At 42.5% G+C, this 14641-nt stretch overlaps 1 protein-coding gene across 1 annotated transcript in view; it reads left to right on the top strand.

Moving 5' to 3' along the window:
- Positions 1 to 14641, top strand: part of FBXL2 (F-box and leucine rich repeat protein 2) — a 433116-nt gene that overhangs the window by 287677 nt on the left and 130798 nt on the right. The window contains exon 11 of the mRNA XM_086966812.1: positions 3765 to 3825. Coding sequence (XP_086822938.1) covers positions 3765 to 3825 — 61 coding nt within the window. The remainder of the gene's footprint in view (positions 1 to 3764; positions 3826 to 14641) is intronic.

Here is a 14641-nt window from a genome sequence, read left to right as displayed (position 1 = left end):
AAAAACTTGGCTGTCATATAATAAGCATTGATGTGCATATTGTTACTGCTTCTTCGGTCTAGACCAAAGCATGCTTCGGTAACTATATTATTTATATCATTTAAGAATATATAACAGTGATCTGCTCCCATGAATGTTAGATAACATTATGATGTTTTTAATAAGTAAAGTATATCGTAGGGTAGCACATTGTGGAGCATCTATTCCATCTTTAGATGTTATTGAGAGAAACGCTTTATAGACCTCTGCTTTTTAAGAATCTTTTGACTCTTTGAATGTTTTGACCATAAGGGTTACTACTTTTTCATTGCAGATATTTTGAAATTGCCAGGGACCTTGCCAGTTGACATTTCTGTAAATGCCAAATGTTACTTTCAGAGACCTGGTTCATCAAAAAAACCTCCAAGCTTGCAGGCTAAATATTTGGTATGTGTAGTGATTCCATGAGACTTTTTTCTCCTGTATTAGATGTTTGATGTGCGGATAATGATTAGATACATTTTCCCAAGTCTTAAAAGTCACCAGCTCCATACATGGTCCATAGATTTTGTATTGGAACACTCTTTCTTATAGAAGTCCCATTCAGCTTAAAAACTGCTTCAAAGTAACATCAGAGTAAGGTTAAAATGAAAAACCAGAATAATTTGTAGAATGTTTTCAAATGAGAATTTCAAATTGTAAGGAACCATGTTCAGCAGAGGTTCTCGTCCAAAGCAACCAATTGGCTGTACTTTGTGCCAGGTTACAGAAATTAACATTAGCCGATAAGAACCGTTTTTCGTAAGAGAATCAAGGGAGAACGATGGTGCGTTATTGCTTATGTAACCAAAATGTCTGTACTTTTAAGGAACTGTTCAAAAATATGTGTTTGACAGAATTTTGTTATTCTTGATTTAGAGCAGATCGTCTAAATATGATGTAAGATCTAAATATGCAAATAGACCAACTCTGGAAATTAAATGATGAGTAATTTTTGATAAGTGATTCTTGTAGACTCTCCAGATTCATAGGACTCAAATTTGGGGCCTGTGTGGTTCTTATGGTAAACATGAATTTTAGCCCTTAAAAATAAATACTAGATCAGTATTTTAAGACAAAGTGTAATTTTTATGTTGTAGTGAATAATGATTATAATTTTAAATGTTATTATAGATTCATTTTAAGTAAATGTTTTTGAACGCAAGTTAGGTGGATATTGAAAAGAACATTCCTATGAATAATATATTTCCAGTCTTCTTGAAGAGGTATTCATTACACTACATGGTCTTATGATGAGATGATATTTTCTATGGTTTTCAGTGTAGTACTTCCAGTGGTTGCTATTCTCCCTCCTCTAAGCCTTCAGTGTTTCCCCTGTGACTGCTGCTGAACTATTGATTTAGTATTTTGCATTTTGGGATACCATCCTTGAACCTTCCACTTATGGATCCAGAAGTGAAACATGGTTACATTAATATGTGATACCCATAAAGACCCACACCCCACCAGAGCCCAGCCTCAACTCACTTGTACATAGGTCAAGTCAACTGGCAACAAGCTCTGATCCATTGAGTTCAACATTCAAAACATGCCCCTTTTTACCTGATAAAACATTTACATTTTATTCATTTCTAGCTGTGCTTCCAAAATGGCTGGACCTGCTTTTGTTTCTTCTCCCTCACCTGTTCACATCCTGAAGACTCTTACTCTAGATTTGGTCACGTCGTACGCTTAAGGTATGACTTCTGTACATCCATATAGGTGATGGCCTCTGTAGGTCCACATTTTCAGGACCTTTGTTTGTTTAGCGATCTGGGTTTGTCCCTGTTGTGGCCTCCCTTGATTGTCTTAGCATATGAGTCTGTGCTCCACAAGCAATTTTATAGCAAAAACTCTCCTATCCGTCCTGATTTACATACTGGTTTTTAGGGTCCGTTTTAGAGGATTGGCGTTCATCAGATAGGTCAAAAGGAGATATGGCATCCCAGTAATCCTGTAAAGGATTCAAGATGCAATGCATAGAGAGATAATGTTCCTTCAAGAACAAATGTAACAATAGAAAATCATAGTAATGTGAACAAACATAATCCAACAAAAATGCCTTTTTGAAGAGAAAAGTCATCCTTTTAATGGCATAAATTTCAATAAAAGTGGTGGCAATATACAAAAAAGTTGCAGCAGTGAAGTAATGCAAATAAGTGAGCTCAAGGTGTGTGCTAAGAACTATTTACATATACAATCAACTGAATCTCATTAATGTAGAGGGCTCTCATTTGAACAGAAATTATGAGTAAAGCTTCAAAATAGTCTGCAGTTTGATTCATTGATATTTCATCTCATCTTTGTGGCGCGGTCCCACTAGCCTGGTGGAGCGACGAAAGTGCAGTTGCAATTTAGGGCTCCCTTTGGTTTGGACTCTTTTTTTATATTTGGGTATTGATTACTATGCGGAACACCTATGCCCTTTGAATAGAATCTAATCTCACTGAACTATGTTGGTGAGCACTAAAATTTGGTCTGTGTCTGAGGAAAACCTCACCCAAGATTTGGATTAGGGGCAACATCAAAGTTCAGATTCTTATGAAGCTTAACTCATAATCTCTGTACATCTGTGATTTTTCTAAAATGATCAAATATATATTTTTTTATTTACAAATAGTTTTTCACACAGAATTCCCTCTTACCTCTTTATGCCATTGCATAATTTTAGATATCGGCAAAAGACACGTTTTTCTTTCTGGTGGCCCGGCATATTGATTTTAGTATACAAGGAGTGGGTTTTGGTCATATTCAGATTAATTTGTGGTCTGTCATAGTTGTTTCCTCCTGATTTGATGGTGTTCTTCCCTAGTCTGTGTTTGTCCTGCCCATGAGCATTTTGGTCTCTGTGGTCTGATGGGTTGACTTGGATACTTCCACTACTAACTTTGCTTGCAATTGGGGAACTACTTTGTTCCTCTTGTTAAGCACTGCATGGGAGAGCATGTGTTATCTTTCACTCTCTCCTGTGCTCTACTTCTCCTTCTCTTTGCTTTGGCCCTCCCCCTTGGTCTCCATGTTGTATCCCACAAGCTGTTGACCCTTCGTTGCTACCCACCCATTTCATCTTGTGGTTAATCTCCCCTCCACAACATTATTATTATTTTTTTTTTACCCCCTTCATTTTCAGGAGGCGCCCATCTTAAGAGGTTTTTACTGATTTCAAAGTGGCTGCCTGTGCATGCATGCATCGTTGGAACCAAGAAATGGGTTTATAATATTTGAACAAACCCATTCAAAGATTGCTACAGTGAATGTGTGTGCATCCATTTGAACTGTCTTTGAATGAGTTTGTTCACATACTACAAACACATTCAGCGATGATCTCTATGGATCCAACCATTGCCACCATCATTAAGTGGGTTGGTTCACATATAAACACATTCAAAGATGTGCTTTATGGATGCCTGGGCACTTCCAAAAAACGGCTCATAGTACAATACTTTTCAGTGAAGTCTTATGCTTCTGTGGTACGAGCACTCAAGAGAGACCAGATGAGGACTCCTGTAGATCGAACCTTTTTTCTTTTATCGATAAAAAAACCTGTGCTGTTATCTTTTCTATAAAATTATCAAGGCACTATGGAAATTGTTCTTGGATTGATTTTGAAATGTATGTTGCTCCATGAGCCTTCTGTTCTTTTGCATGCCCAACTAATCATATGTTTTGTTTGACTCTAAACAGCTCAAGATTGAATGACGCATTTCCAAGCATAGTCACTCATTTTGTTTTTTATGATTTTCTAGGATTTTGGAAGCTGCCAGGTGTACCCAACTGACCGATGCAGGTTTCACATTATTAGCCCGGGTAAGGCACATAAAGTTCCAAGCTGGAGCAATATTGGGTGATCAGTCAAACAATGTACTTTCAACTGCACCTTTTTTTACTTTACACACTGTGGACTGTACGTATGGAGGTAAAAAGTGGCCAGGTTGAAGTTCAGGGCTGCTTGGTACATTACATTTGACTATTCCAGTTTACAAATACTTGGAAGCCCTAAGCTGGTCATTGCCTTTAATTATTTTTTTTATAATTTGATTTGCTGAAACTCTCAGGTGACCCCCAACTCCTACCGACCCATCGTGTATGGCTTTGTGCTGAGAACAGTCTGATTACCTATTGGTCATCCAGCACAGTGGGGGGAAGCAGGCAGCGTGTCATGGTCCGAGTACTTTGTCAACATCTCCAACAAGAGAATCTGAATGTGCAGACAAGAGAAAACCTTTGACATCTACCCTTAGCAGTTTTTGGGTCCCATTTTTTGGTTCTCTAAAGGTGTATCAATCCTTATTGATAACCATTTAGTTTAATTGCACTGTAAATGTTAATATTGTGCAAACACTCTCAAAGATGTGATTAACAAAGGATTTTGAATAGTTGATGCAGTGTTTACAAAAATATGCAGTTACCAACGTTGTTCATTGCAGAAGAGTAATGAGATTAATACGCATCCTGATAAAATGTATTATGAAATAATAAGGATGAAATATTAAACAATCTTTTAGTCTCTTTATGTGTTTTTTAGCAGGAGCATGGTCAAGGGTGGGCTGAGCAGCATGTGATTGCAACCAGCTTATGAGTGTAGGATTTGGCAGGTATAAAAATAACCTACAGGCTATTAAAGAAGTTGCAGTGCTCAGTTTCACAGGTGCTAAACAACTGGCTTCTGCAGTTTCATATTTGCTTGGCAAAAACTTTCACAAATGCAGGGTCAAATTGGCCCTTTGTAGATGATACAGAAAGGGCCTATGAACGTTTTTATGAGATAGTTGTAGATATATGAGAGCTACTGAAATAAATGTATGAGCAGAGAAGGTTTGTGATGCCATACCTATCTAAGTATAATCTGGCACTACATTTGAAATACCTTAATGTACAGTTGAGGCAAACACCACTGCTGTAAGACATTTTGTGGGAGTTTCTTGGCTGTTAAATTGTTTAAGGTGAACTACATTTTCCTCGTCTAATTCAACTTTCATCTCGACAACCACAATGGCATCAACACGTCGACAGCATGAACAACATCGGCCTCACCAAAGTCATCCATGACCCCACGCACACCACAGGCCACACTCTAGACCCCATCTTCACCTACATCAACCGCATCCAGTAAAAACCACACCTCGGAACTCACCTGGACCGGCCACTTAATCATCCACTTCAACATCACCAGCTCATGGACTTCCCCTCCTCTATAGCTGGAGTAAAGTCGCAAAGTACCAATGGATCAATGCCCTCAGCACCTCCCACCCCATCTCATCCAACAACTTAGACCAAACATCAGAACCTTCAATAGTTGGGTCACCAACTTTTCTGACAACTTCGCTCCCATCTGCAACAACACCCACAGAAGGTTCACCAAACAGGCTAGCTGATACCCTGAAGACCTCAGAAACACTAAACAACACTATGTACAAGTGGAAAGGAGATGGCGCACCAGTTAGCATGCGAACAGCAAGACCACCTTTAGCACATCCCTCAACCTCTTTCACTGACAGTTGAGAGAATCAAAGAAAAAGGCCTTAGTGTCATGCATCAAATCAAGATCCAATAATCGCAAAGAACTCTACAACATTGTCAAAGAATTCTTCCACCTCTCACCAGCAACAAACAACATTGCCCCCTCACAGGAACCCTGCGACAACCTTGCAAACTTCTTTCACAACAAGAACGCCAACATCTACAGAACTTCAAACCCCATCCCAAAGCCACCGATTCCTTCAAGCAACACAATGAACCCTCCACCACCACAGATAACTGACTAACCGAATGGAGCCAGCTCGCCGCCACAGTACACTACCTCCATCATGTACTCGGTCCGGTCAGCTGCCCTAATCGATATATGCTCTCACCGCATCATGATCCTAGGCAAAACCGGCATCAGCCATGTACTCGCCACCTTGTTCTCCGTCCATCATCCCCTTTGGTATCGCTTTGTGCGCCCTAAGTTGGCAGAGTATGCCCAGATGTGGGTCCCTTGCTCACTTTCCACTGGATTCAAGCTAGCCTGGCTGATGACGGCTGATTAGATAGAAACCGGTCCCAGGATGTTTTTTTCCGGTCCAGGCAAGACCTGGCTTGGCAGTTCGGGCTGGACTGTTCCCATTAGGCACAGGGTCAGACCTATTTGCATATGGCCATGTCTGAACTAGGGTGGTGGAGTGAGCTAAAGAATGATGATGGATTAAACCCAGATCAAATGACTGGGGGTGAGTGTTTGATTTGCTCCAACGCTCCGTCCATCATCCCCTTTGGTATCGCACCACCTTTTTCAACACCTCAATTCCCGTTGCCACCTTTCCCGAGGACTGCATACACGCAGAAGTCAATGCCCTGCTAAAGAAACCATCGGCAGCCTCCAGCGAACTCAACAACTACCGACCGATCAACCTGTTCCTGGCTAAAATATTAGAAAAAGACATTAACCAACAACTCTCCTCACATCTTGAACAGAACCTCATAGTTGACTCCTCCCAATCCAGATTTCAACCACATCACCGAGGATGTCCTCATTGCAGCTACCGGTGAAATCCGAGCCCTACTCGACCGAGGAGAGACTGCGGCTCTGGTCCTCCTGGAACTCTCAACAGCTTTCGATACAGTCACAAGGCTGCACAGCATAGGCATCCAAGGAGCGGCTCATCACCTCCAAACTGAAGGAAATCATCTGTGGAGTACCCGTAAGGATCCTCGCCAATTCCCTCCCTCATCAACACTTGTATGATATTTCTGGTCAACAACACTAAAACCTATGCTGATAACCAATGTTCCCTCTAATTTATTTTCTCTGTGTGCGGCAGTGTAAGGTCTCTGTTCGCTGCAGCCAAGGCTCTATGCGCCAAGAACCTGACCGCATGTTTGGGTGCAGCGAGAGGGGTTCCTGCTTGATTGTGCAGATAACTTAACTAGGTACTGGAATGCAGGAGGCCTGCTTGATGGGGCAGGTGGGCTGGACTGGGAACCTAAAGCAGCTGTGGCAATTTTTACAGAGGGAGGGGCAAGTGTCAAGCACCACTGCTGAGCAAAACCAGTCCCCAGCACTGCTGCTTTTGTTACTGGGACTGATATTGGAGCATCGCTGCAAAACTGCCCCCAGTAACAAAACCGGCCCCCACTGCTCCTAAACTGGCCCCCACCCTTCCAGTCTCTTGGGTAAATGTACAATGCCTGCTGCCGCCAGTCCTGCCCTGGGGAAGGCCTTCATGTTGGTGACTGACATACTCTGGCTGTGTCATGTTGGAAATGAACAGGTGCAGTGCAGAGCATCTGCAAACACGACAAAGTTACACTAATGTATATTAGGAAACACAGGCATGGCTGAGGGACATCTTAAGTATTTTAAAGGCCCTAGGCCAAATGCATTTAGGGGGGGTCCTGTGCGGATCACCTTTGAATTTATGATTTAGTTTCAGCTCTCTCGTGTCTTCTTTGGCCAGATCACAAACAGTGCACAGACACACAGGGTCAAATTCTAAAAGTGTTTATAGTTAATATTCAGGGATAGTGATGTATTTTTACAATACTGTAATATAGTAGAAGCTCCCTAATACTACTGCAAATAATCACTGTGACATCCTCCCATTTCTTATATCTGAGATCCTGTTTGGATATAAAAGAAACATTTTTTATGGATGTTTCATGAAACAAAAACGTATTTGTCATAAAATGTCTTTAACAGTGTAGCGGGTGGCTCAGTAAAGGGCAGTAAACGGGTTTTGGTCAATGCCGGTTTTATTTGCTGAAACAAGTGATCCGTACAAGTCTTTCTTAGGGGGGGTCTCCTCGGGGATCGGCTTCTCTCTGGCCGCTGTTTCCTGCGAATAGCCTCAGTCTTTATTCTTAGCGGGTTCCTCTGCGTTTCTACCGGATCGGTCTCCGTCTTTAGGCCAGGGTCCGCCTCGGGGCAAAAGACAAGTAGAGGGTCTAAGTTGGTGACTATAATACACTCGTGAAGGGAAAGGAGTGAGGGATACCTGGTGCAGATTCTAAAGCAGTCGGTGCCGAGGGAAGGGAAGAAGTGATGGGAGGGGTCCCGGGGATAAGCGGGAAAGGGTTATTTACACTAAGGACGGTTTTCTCTCTTTTTCACCCACCCAGAGATACGGTCACGTACCTCTGAGAGCCACATGCCTCCAAGTCGCGTTTGGCTGGGCGGCTCGTGGTGCCGGTGGCCTCCTGGCTCCTGCGCCGTCAACGGGTCCGTTTCTTCCTCCTTCCCTCCGATTGATGTTGGTCCGGGTTCTCGTTCTTCCTCCGCGATGTCTCTCTGTTCTCTCCAGTACTCTCCTCTCCTCTCAGCGTCCTCCTCTCCTCCCTGCACGCCGGTGAACAAGCACACCTGGCTATGCGGCACTTCCGCATTTACAGCTTGACGAGACTCCTCCTCCTTCTCGGTTCGCTGCCAGTTAAAGGGCCAGGCCATACTGTCTTCCTCGTCGCAGCTGTACCACTCGACCGGTCCAGGCTGCACCTGAGGTGGGGAGTGCTGTAAAGATAGGAGGGGGGGTCACACGATGAAAACCCTCTATGGGAGGCCCTTGCCATTGAGACCCCCTCGGGAAGGTCCGCCTCGTCACAAACAGACTCTCACACATTACCCAGACTTAAAATAAATTACAAGAAAATGCTATTTGCAACAATCTGTTTAAAAATTATTCAAGGTAAGCAGGGCAAGGCTCTCTGCAGAACAGAGCTGGCTCTACGAGGGGGGCACTCCACTCTTCAGAACTGATAATCATTAGTTCATTTATCATTTCTGAAGATGGTTTCCCCGGATACGCAGGGAGAGAAATGTCCATAGAAGTCCACCAGGTGTGCTTTTAGAATCACTAATACATGTTAGTTATTCTGAAAGCACACATGGTGCTTTTAGGCTTGTTCAGGCTTTAAGTGAGATGGTACAACTGGGGGTCTCTGGGGGTCTCTCAAAGGGCTTGACTGATGTATCACGATATACAGACACACCCACACATATAGTGTGTGTGTGTGTCTGTATATATATATATATATATATATATATATATATATATATATATATATATATACAGACACACACACACCCACACATATAGTGATTTACCTACCTTCAACACTTTTAGAAGTATATGTCTTTACCACACATGCATTTGCGTCACAATGGCATGCTTGGTAAAGCATATCCATGGTAAAAGTTTGCGCTGTTATGCGAGGTCGTTTTAAAGACATTGGCATAGGAATACTCGTGTTGTAATGGCACTCTCGGTATTAATATATATATATATATATATATATATATATATATATATATATATATATATATATATCTCCAGCTCACGGTTTCCACCAGACTTGCACGAAGGAAAGAAACCACGCACTCCGGGGGTCGTTTTCAGTTAGTTTATTTTCTGGTTTGCAACAGACGCGTTTCGGCGCTCCGCCTTCCTCAATGTTACCTGAAAACCTGCAGGGACTCGAGCTGGATATATATATATATATATATATATATATGTGTGTGTGTATATATATATATATATATATATATATGTGTATATATATATATGTGTATCCAGGCTCACTGCTCCAAATTTCGGGGCACTCTTGCAGCGGGTGCTAGTCTGAGCGCGTCAGAGCTTCGCGCTTAGAATATGAAAGCTCTCTCCCTCCCGGTCCCGGGTGGAAATAAAGACAGCACACACGGGAATTCTCGTAGGTAGCAACTTTACTCGCACAGACGCGTTTCGGAAGCCACGCTTCCTTCCTCAATGTTTGTTACACCGCAATGCGCGATCTGGCGCCATTTTATTTCAAAGTAACAAACAACTCATGTTGGTAAGCATAGAGAGGGGACTGACGCGTGAGCGCCATCTTGCTAGTGCATGTAATTCTTACAGTAGCATGACTGAGATTAAATAACACATTCATTTCGTGATTACTCATGTCGATAAAACATTATTTAAAAAAACCTCAGATATTTACAACGAGGAATTTACAACGTAATATTGCCGTGGATCGGCAGGTAACCCTCTCCTTGGTACGGTGGGCAATGGACTGTGATCTCGCCGTGGATCGGCTTGTGGCAACTCGAAGGTTGCCATTTAGATTTCCATTGGCCTCGTATACAAATTTATACCAAACAGTGTTGAATGATTAATATCAAAATATTAAAAAAGTTGCCAAATATTAAACAATAATCCAGAAGTTATCAAAAATACTGAACAATTATCAAGTGCATGGTGCCATGTTAGTGAAAAAAGCTCTCAATTCATTCTAAAGCACCATAACCATGATTCACAAAAGAACACATATTATAGAAACCATAATCGTAAAGCTGTGATAACAAGAATGTCCATACTTGGGATACTGCAATGTTGACATTTAACTCCCTAAATGCACAGTCAGTTCCTCCCCACAGTTCAATCCCAAGGGGGCCTTGGTCTGGCAGTCTATAATATAACGGGATTCTAACCTACGAAGTTTCTGTAGTTTGTCCCCTCCCCTTATATTATCAGAAATTGCGTCCAGGCAAAAATACTGTAACAGATTCCTGTCGCTCTTATGTTTGATGGAAAAGTGTCTTGCGACAGGGTATGTAAAGTCTCTGTTTACTATGGCCCGCATATGTTCTAAAATACGCAATTTCACCGGGTTTATAGTACTGCCTATATACCTAAGCCCGCAGGGGCAGAGGAGGCAATAGACTGCGAATGGGGAAGTACAGGTAAGGAATTGACTAATCTTCTTTTTCTTTCTACAACCCACAAGTTCGTAAGAGTAGACCCTTTTACTATTGGCACAGGCCTTACATCGTCCACATGGGAAGAACCCTTTTGCATCTCTTAATTTTCCTGTACGTGTGGGGATTGGTGACAGGTGACTATGTACCAAAGTATCCCTCAACGAACGTGCCCTTCTAAAAGTTATTAAGGGATTTACAGGTATATCATTCCCAATGATATTATCTTTTTGCAATATGTGCCAATGTCTTTTCAGGATGTTCCTCAATTGTTGACAGTCTTGAGAATATGATGTTATCATCCTGAATTTTTCTGTGTCAGTAGTGGGTTTTTGTTTCTTGACAAACAGAGTCTGTCTGGGTTGTGTCCTTACTCTGTCTAAGGTATTACATAACATTTGCTTGTTATACCCCCTGGCCTCAAATCTATCAATGCTTTCCTGAGCTGCCAGCTCAAAATCGTCATTGGTGGAACAGTTCCGTTTCAACCGTAGAAGCTCACCATACGGTATACTCTTGATGAGTTTCTGGGGATGATTACTTGACGCATGTAGCGTACTATTTCCCGCTGTGGGCTTCCTATAGAGGGAAGTTTGAATGCAGTTATCGATAACTTCAATCTTTAGATCTAGGTATACCGCCTCACTCACACTTGCATGACCAGTGAAAATAAGGTTGCAGTTGTTATCATTCAACACTTTGACATATTGCCAGGCAGTCTCTACCAAACTATTCCAAACTATGCACAAATCGTCTATATAACGATACCATGAAACGATACAGCTCGACCACTGTTCTCTATCGGGGCCCCAGGCCTCCTGCTCCTCCCACCAGCCCACGAATAAATTCGCGTAGCTGGGGGCGAAGCAGGAACCCATGGCGGTACCGGAGAGCTGTCTAAACAGATCATCCTGAAATAAAAAGATGTTGTTAAATAGACAGAATGCAATTAGCTCCATCAGCATAACATTATGCTGGGCATATTTCATCGGTCTCTTCCCTAGGAAGTACTGGATCGCCTTCATTCCTTGTGCGTGTTCAATGCTCGTGTAGAGACTTGTGATGTCAAGGGTCAATAGACAATAGCCTGGTTGCCATTCAATTGATTCGATCTTCTGAATAAAGTCAGCAGTGTCTCGGATATAGGACTTTAGACCCAAAACCATTTCAAACAGGAAATAGTCCAAAAATTTAGATAGATTCTCGGTTAGGCTGCCCATAGATGAAATGATAGGGCGCCCAGGTGGTTTGTCCATCCTCTTATGTACTTTGGGCAAGTAATAAAAGGTGGGGGTAATAGGGTGTGTTGTTTTCAAGAAGAGATACTCTTCGGTGTCAAGCATCTGTTTATCATGCCACTTTTTAAGTAGTCCATGCAGTTCTTCAATACTGGACTGGTATCTTTGCTTGGTAGTCAATTCATAACAAGACTTATCCTGCAATTGACGCATAGCCTCTTGGACGTACTCTACACGTGAAAGAATAACAACATTGCCTCCTTTATCTGAGGGTTTACAGATTATTGATGTATCCTCGGCCAGTGTTTTTATAGCTATTCGTTGTTTTTCAGTTAGGTTGTTCTGACGTCCACAGGGTTTTTTATGTATGCGCATTCTCCTGAGATCCCTTATTACCAACTCTGAGAAAGTGTCTATCATGTCGGTTTGTGTTGGAGGAACAAACCTGGATTTTAATTTAAGACCACTCGTAGGAGCCTCTTGTTCGATATCCACAGCCCTTAGTCTCTGGGTCAGGCTGTCCGATGGCACAGGTATCGTGTCTGCTGTGCTCTCCAGTCGTAATTCTTCCAATAGTTCCAGAGTAGTCAATTCATTCACTTTCAATAGGTCAGTATCTTTGTACCGGGATCGGATTATTTTAGCTTCATCCGCTGTTGGTTTGGTTTTGAAAAATTTATGCAGGCGAAGTCTTCTAATGAATTGAAACAAATCAATCCTGGTCTGGGTATACTCGAGGTTACTGTCAGGGCAAAAGGTTAGTCCCAATTTGAGGACTGATTCCTCTGATGGTGAGAGCGCCCTTTCAGAAAGATTAATGATGGTGAGATTGTCATTTGTGGTATCAGAGCCTACCATCTGGATCCCCTTTTGGCTCGTGTTTTGCGCGTGCGGGGCACCACATCCGTCGCTCTTCCTCTTCCTCTGCCACTTCCGACCGCCCCGTCTGGTTTTTCTTCTTCGTTTTCTGGGGGTTCGTCCTTCCCCCCCCCCCCCTCAGCCAGTTTAGTCGCATCACTTGTACCTCCGTTTGAAAAGGGGTATCCTCAGTTTGTGGCAGGGTTCCGGTGTCGTCTCCAGACAGTTCACCTTCCGTAACCTCAGATTCCGATGTCTCAACATTTGTCGGTGCAGCCGCACCTGCAGCTTTGTTTCTTAGTAGATACTTCCGTGTTTGGTCGTACTTTTTAGAGAACGTCAGGACTCGTCCCATAGCATAGTCCCTTTCGTCTCTATCAAATTTCTCTTGTTTACGTGTTCGTATTTTATGCTCATATTTTTCCAGGCGTTTCTTCATCTGGGCTCTCAGCTGGTCCTGTTGTTCCTTATCCTCGTTGGTCGCTAGTTCTGCCTCCATGGTTTCAATTTCTTTGAGGACCTTATCTCTGTCGCTCCAAGCGAATTGATGTGTATATATACATATATACTAATATATATAAGCTCAATCCCTCCCGGGCGAGAAATAAAGACTGCACACTCGGGGATCTTCAATTCCAAACAGCAACTTTACTTGCACAGACGCGTTTCGGAAGACACGCTTCCTTCCTCAATGTTGTTACATTGCAACGCACGCCAAGGCGCCATTTTATTTCAAAAATGCACACACAAGGTATAGTATGAGACATAGATAGAGGACAGGCACCCGAGCGCCATATTACTAGTACACGTAAACAATGCCGTGTCACTGAGTACGTAGCGTCACCACATTATTTCTATGACAACGTTAAAATCAAAGCCAGCATTTAAAGATAATTACATTGCTCTTGATTGAATTTCGCCGTGGATCGGCATTTCACCTCTCATATATTATTACACGTGGGCATGGAATAAGATCTTGCCGTGGATCGGCCTGTGGCAACCAGCCCGGTTGCCTTTTTCAAACACAAAGCCCAATGCATAAAACTGTCCCACTACATACCCTGTGATGTTCATTGCATTGCATTAAAAATCGCTGTATAATTAGCAAAATCCTGCGAAACTCAAAAAATTCACATGGAGCATTCTTTACAATCATTTCATAGGTTCATCCAATGATGATGTCTCGACAAATGCCGAAGGAAAATCATAGCAAATAACAAATAGCGAATTCATTTTCAATATATCTATATATATGATCTCAACAAGACTGATTACTTCACTCAATTACTGTTTCCGTGTGGTTTAACTGCCTAGGTGTACCGCTAATTCTTCTCCACAATTCAGTCCCCCAGGGGCCTTGGTATGACAATCTATGATATGTCGGGATTCTAATCTGCAGAGTTTCTGTAGCTTGTCTCCTCCCCTGATGTTTTCAGAAATTGCGTCCAGACAATAGTATTGCAACAGGCTTCTGTCGCTGTTGTGTTTGATGGAGAAATGTGTTGCGACAGGATATGTGAAGTCTCTGTTGACTATGGCCCTCATGTGCTCCAGGATACGCAATTTCACGGGGTTGATGGTACTCCCTATGTATTTGAGCCTGCATGGGCATTTAAGGCAGTAAACTGCAAATGGCGTGCTACAGGTTAGGAACTGATTAATTTTCTTTTTCTGTCTACACCCTGTAATCTCATATGCGTAAACCCTTTTGCTGTTGGCACAGGCCTTACAACGCCCACTGGGGAAGAAGCCCTTCACATCTTTCAGCTTCCCCGTCTTCATGGGAGTGGGTGACAAGTGACTCTGTACCAAAGTG

This window comes from Lissotriton vulgaris, chromosome 4_1, assembly GCF_964263255.1.
Source record: "Lissotriton vulgaris chromosome 4_1, aLisVul1.2, whole genome shotgun sequence".
Lineage (NCBI taxonomy): Eukaryota > Metazoa > Chordata > Amphibia > Caudata > Salamandridae > Lissotriton > Lissotriton vulgaris.
The sequence above is the reverse complement of the archived record's forward strand: the minus strand, read 5'-3'. Positions and strand labels throughout refer to the sequence as shown.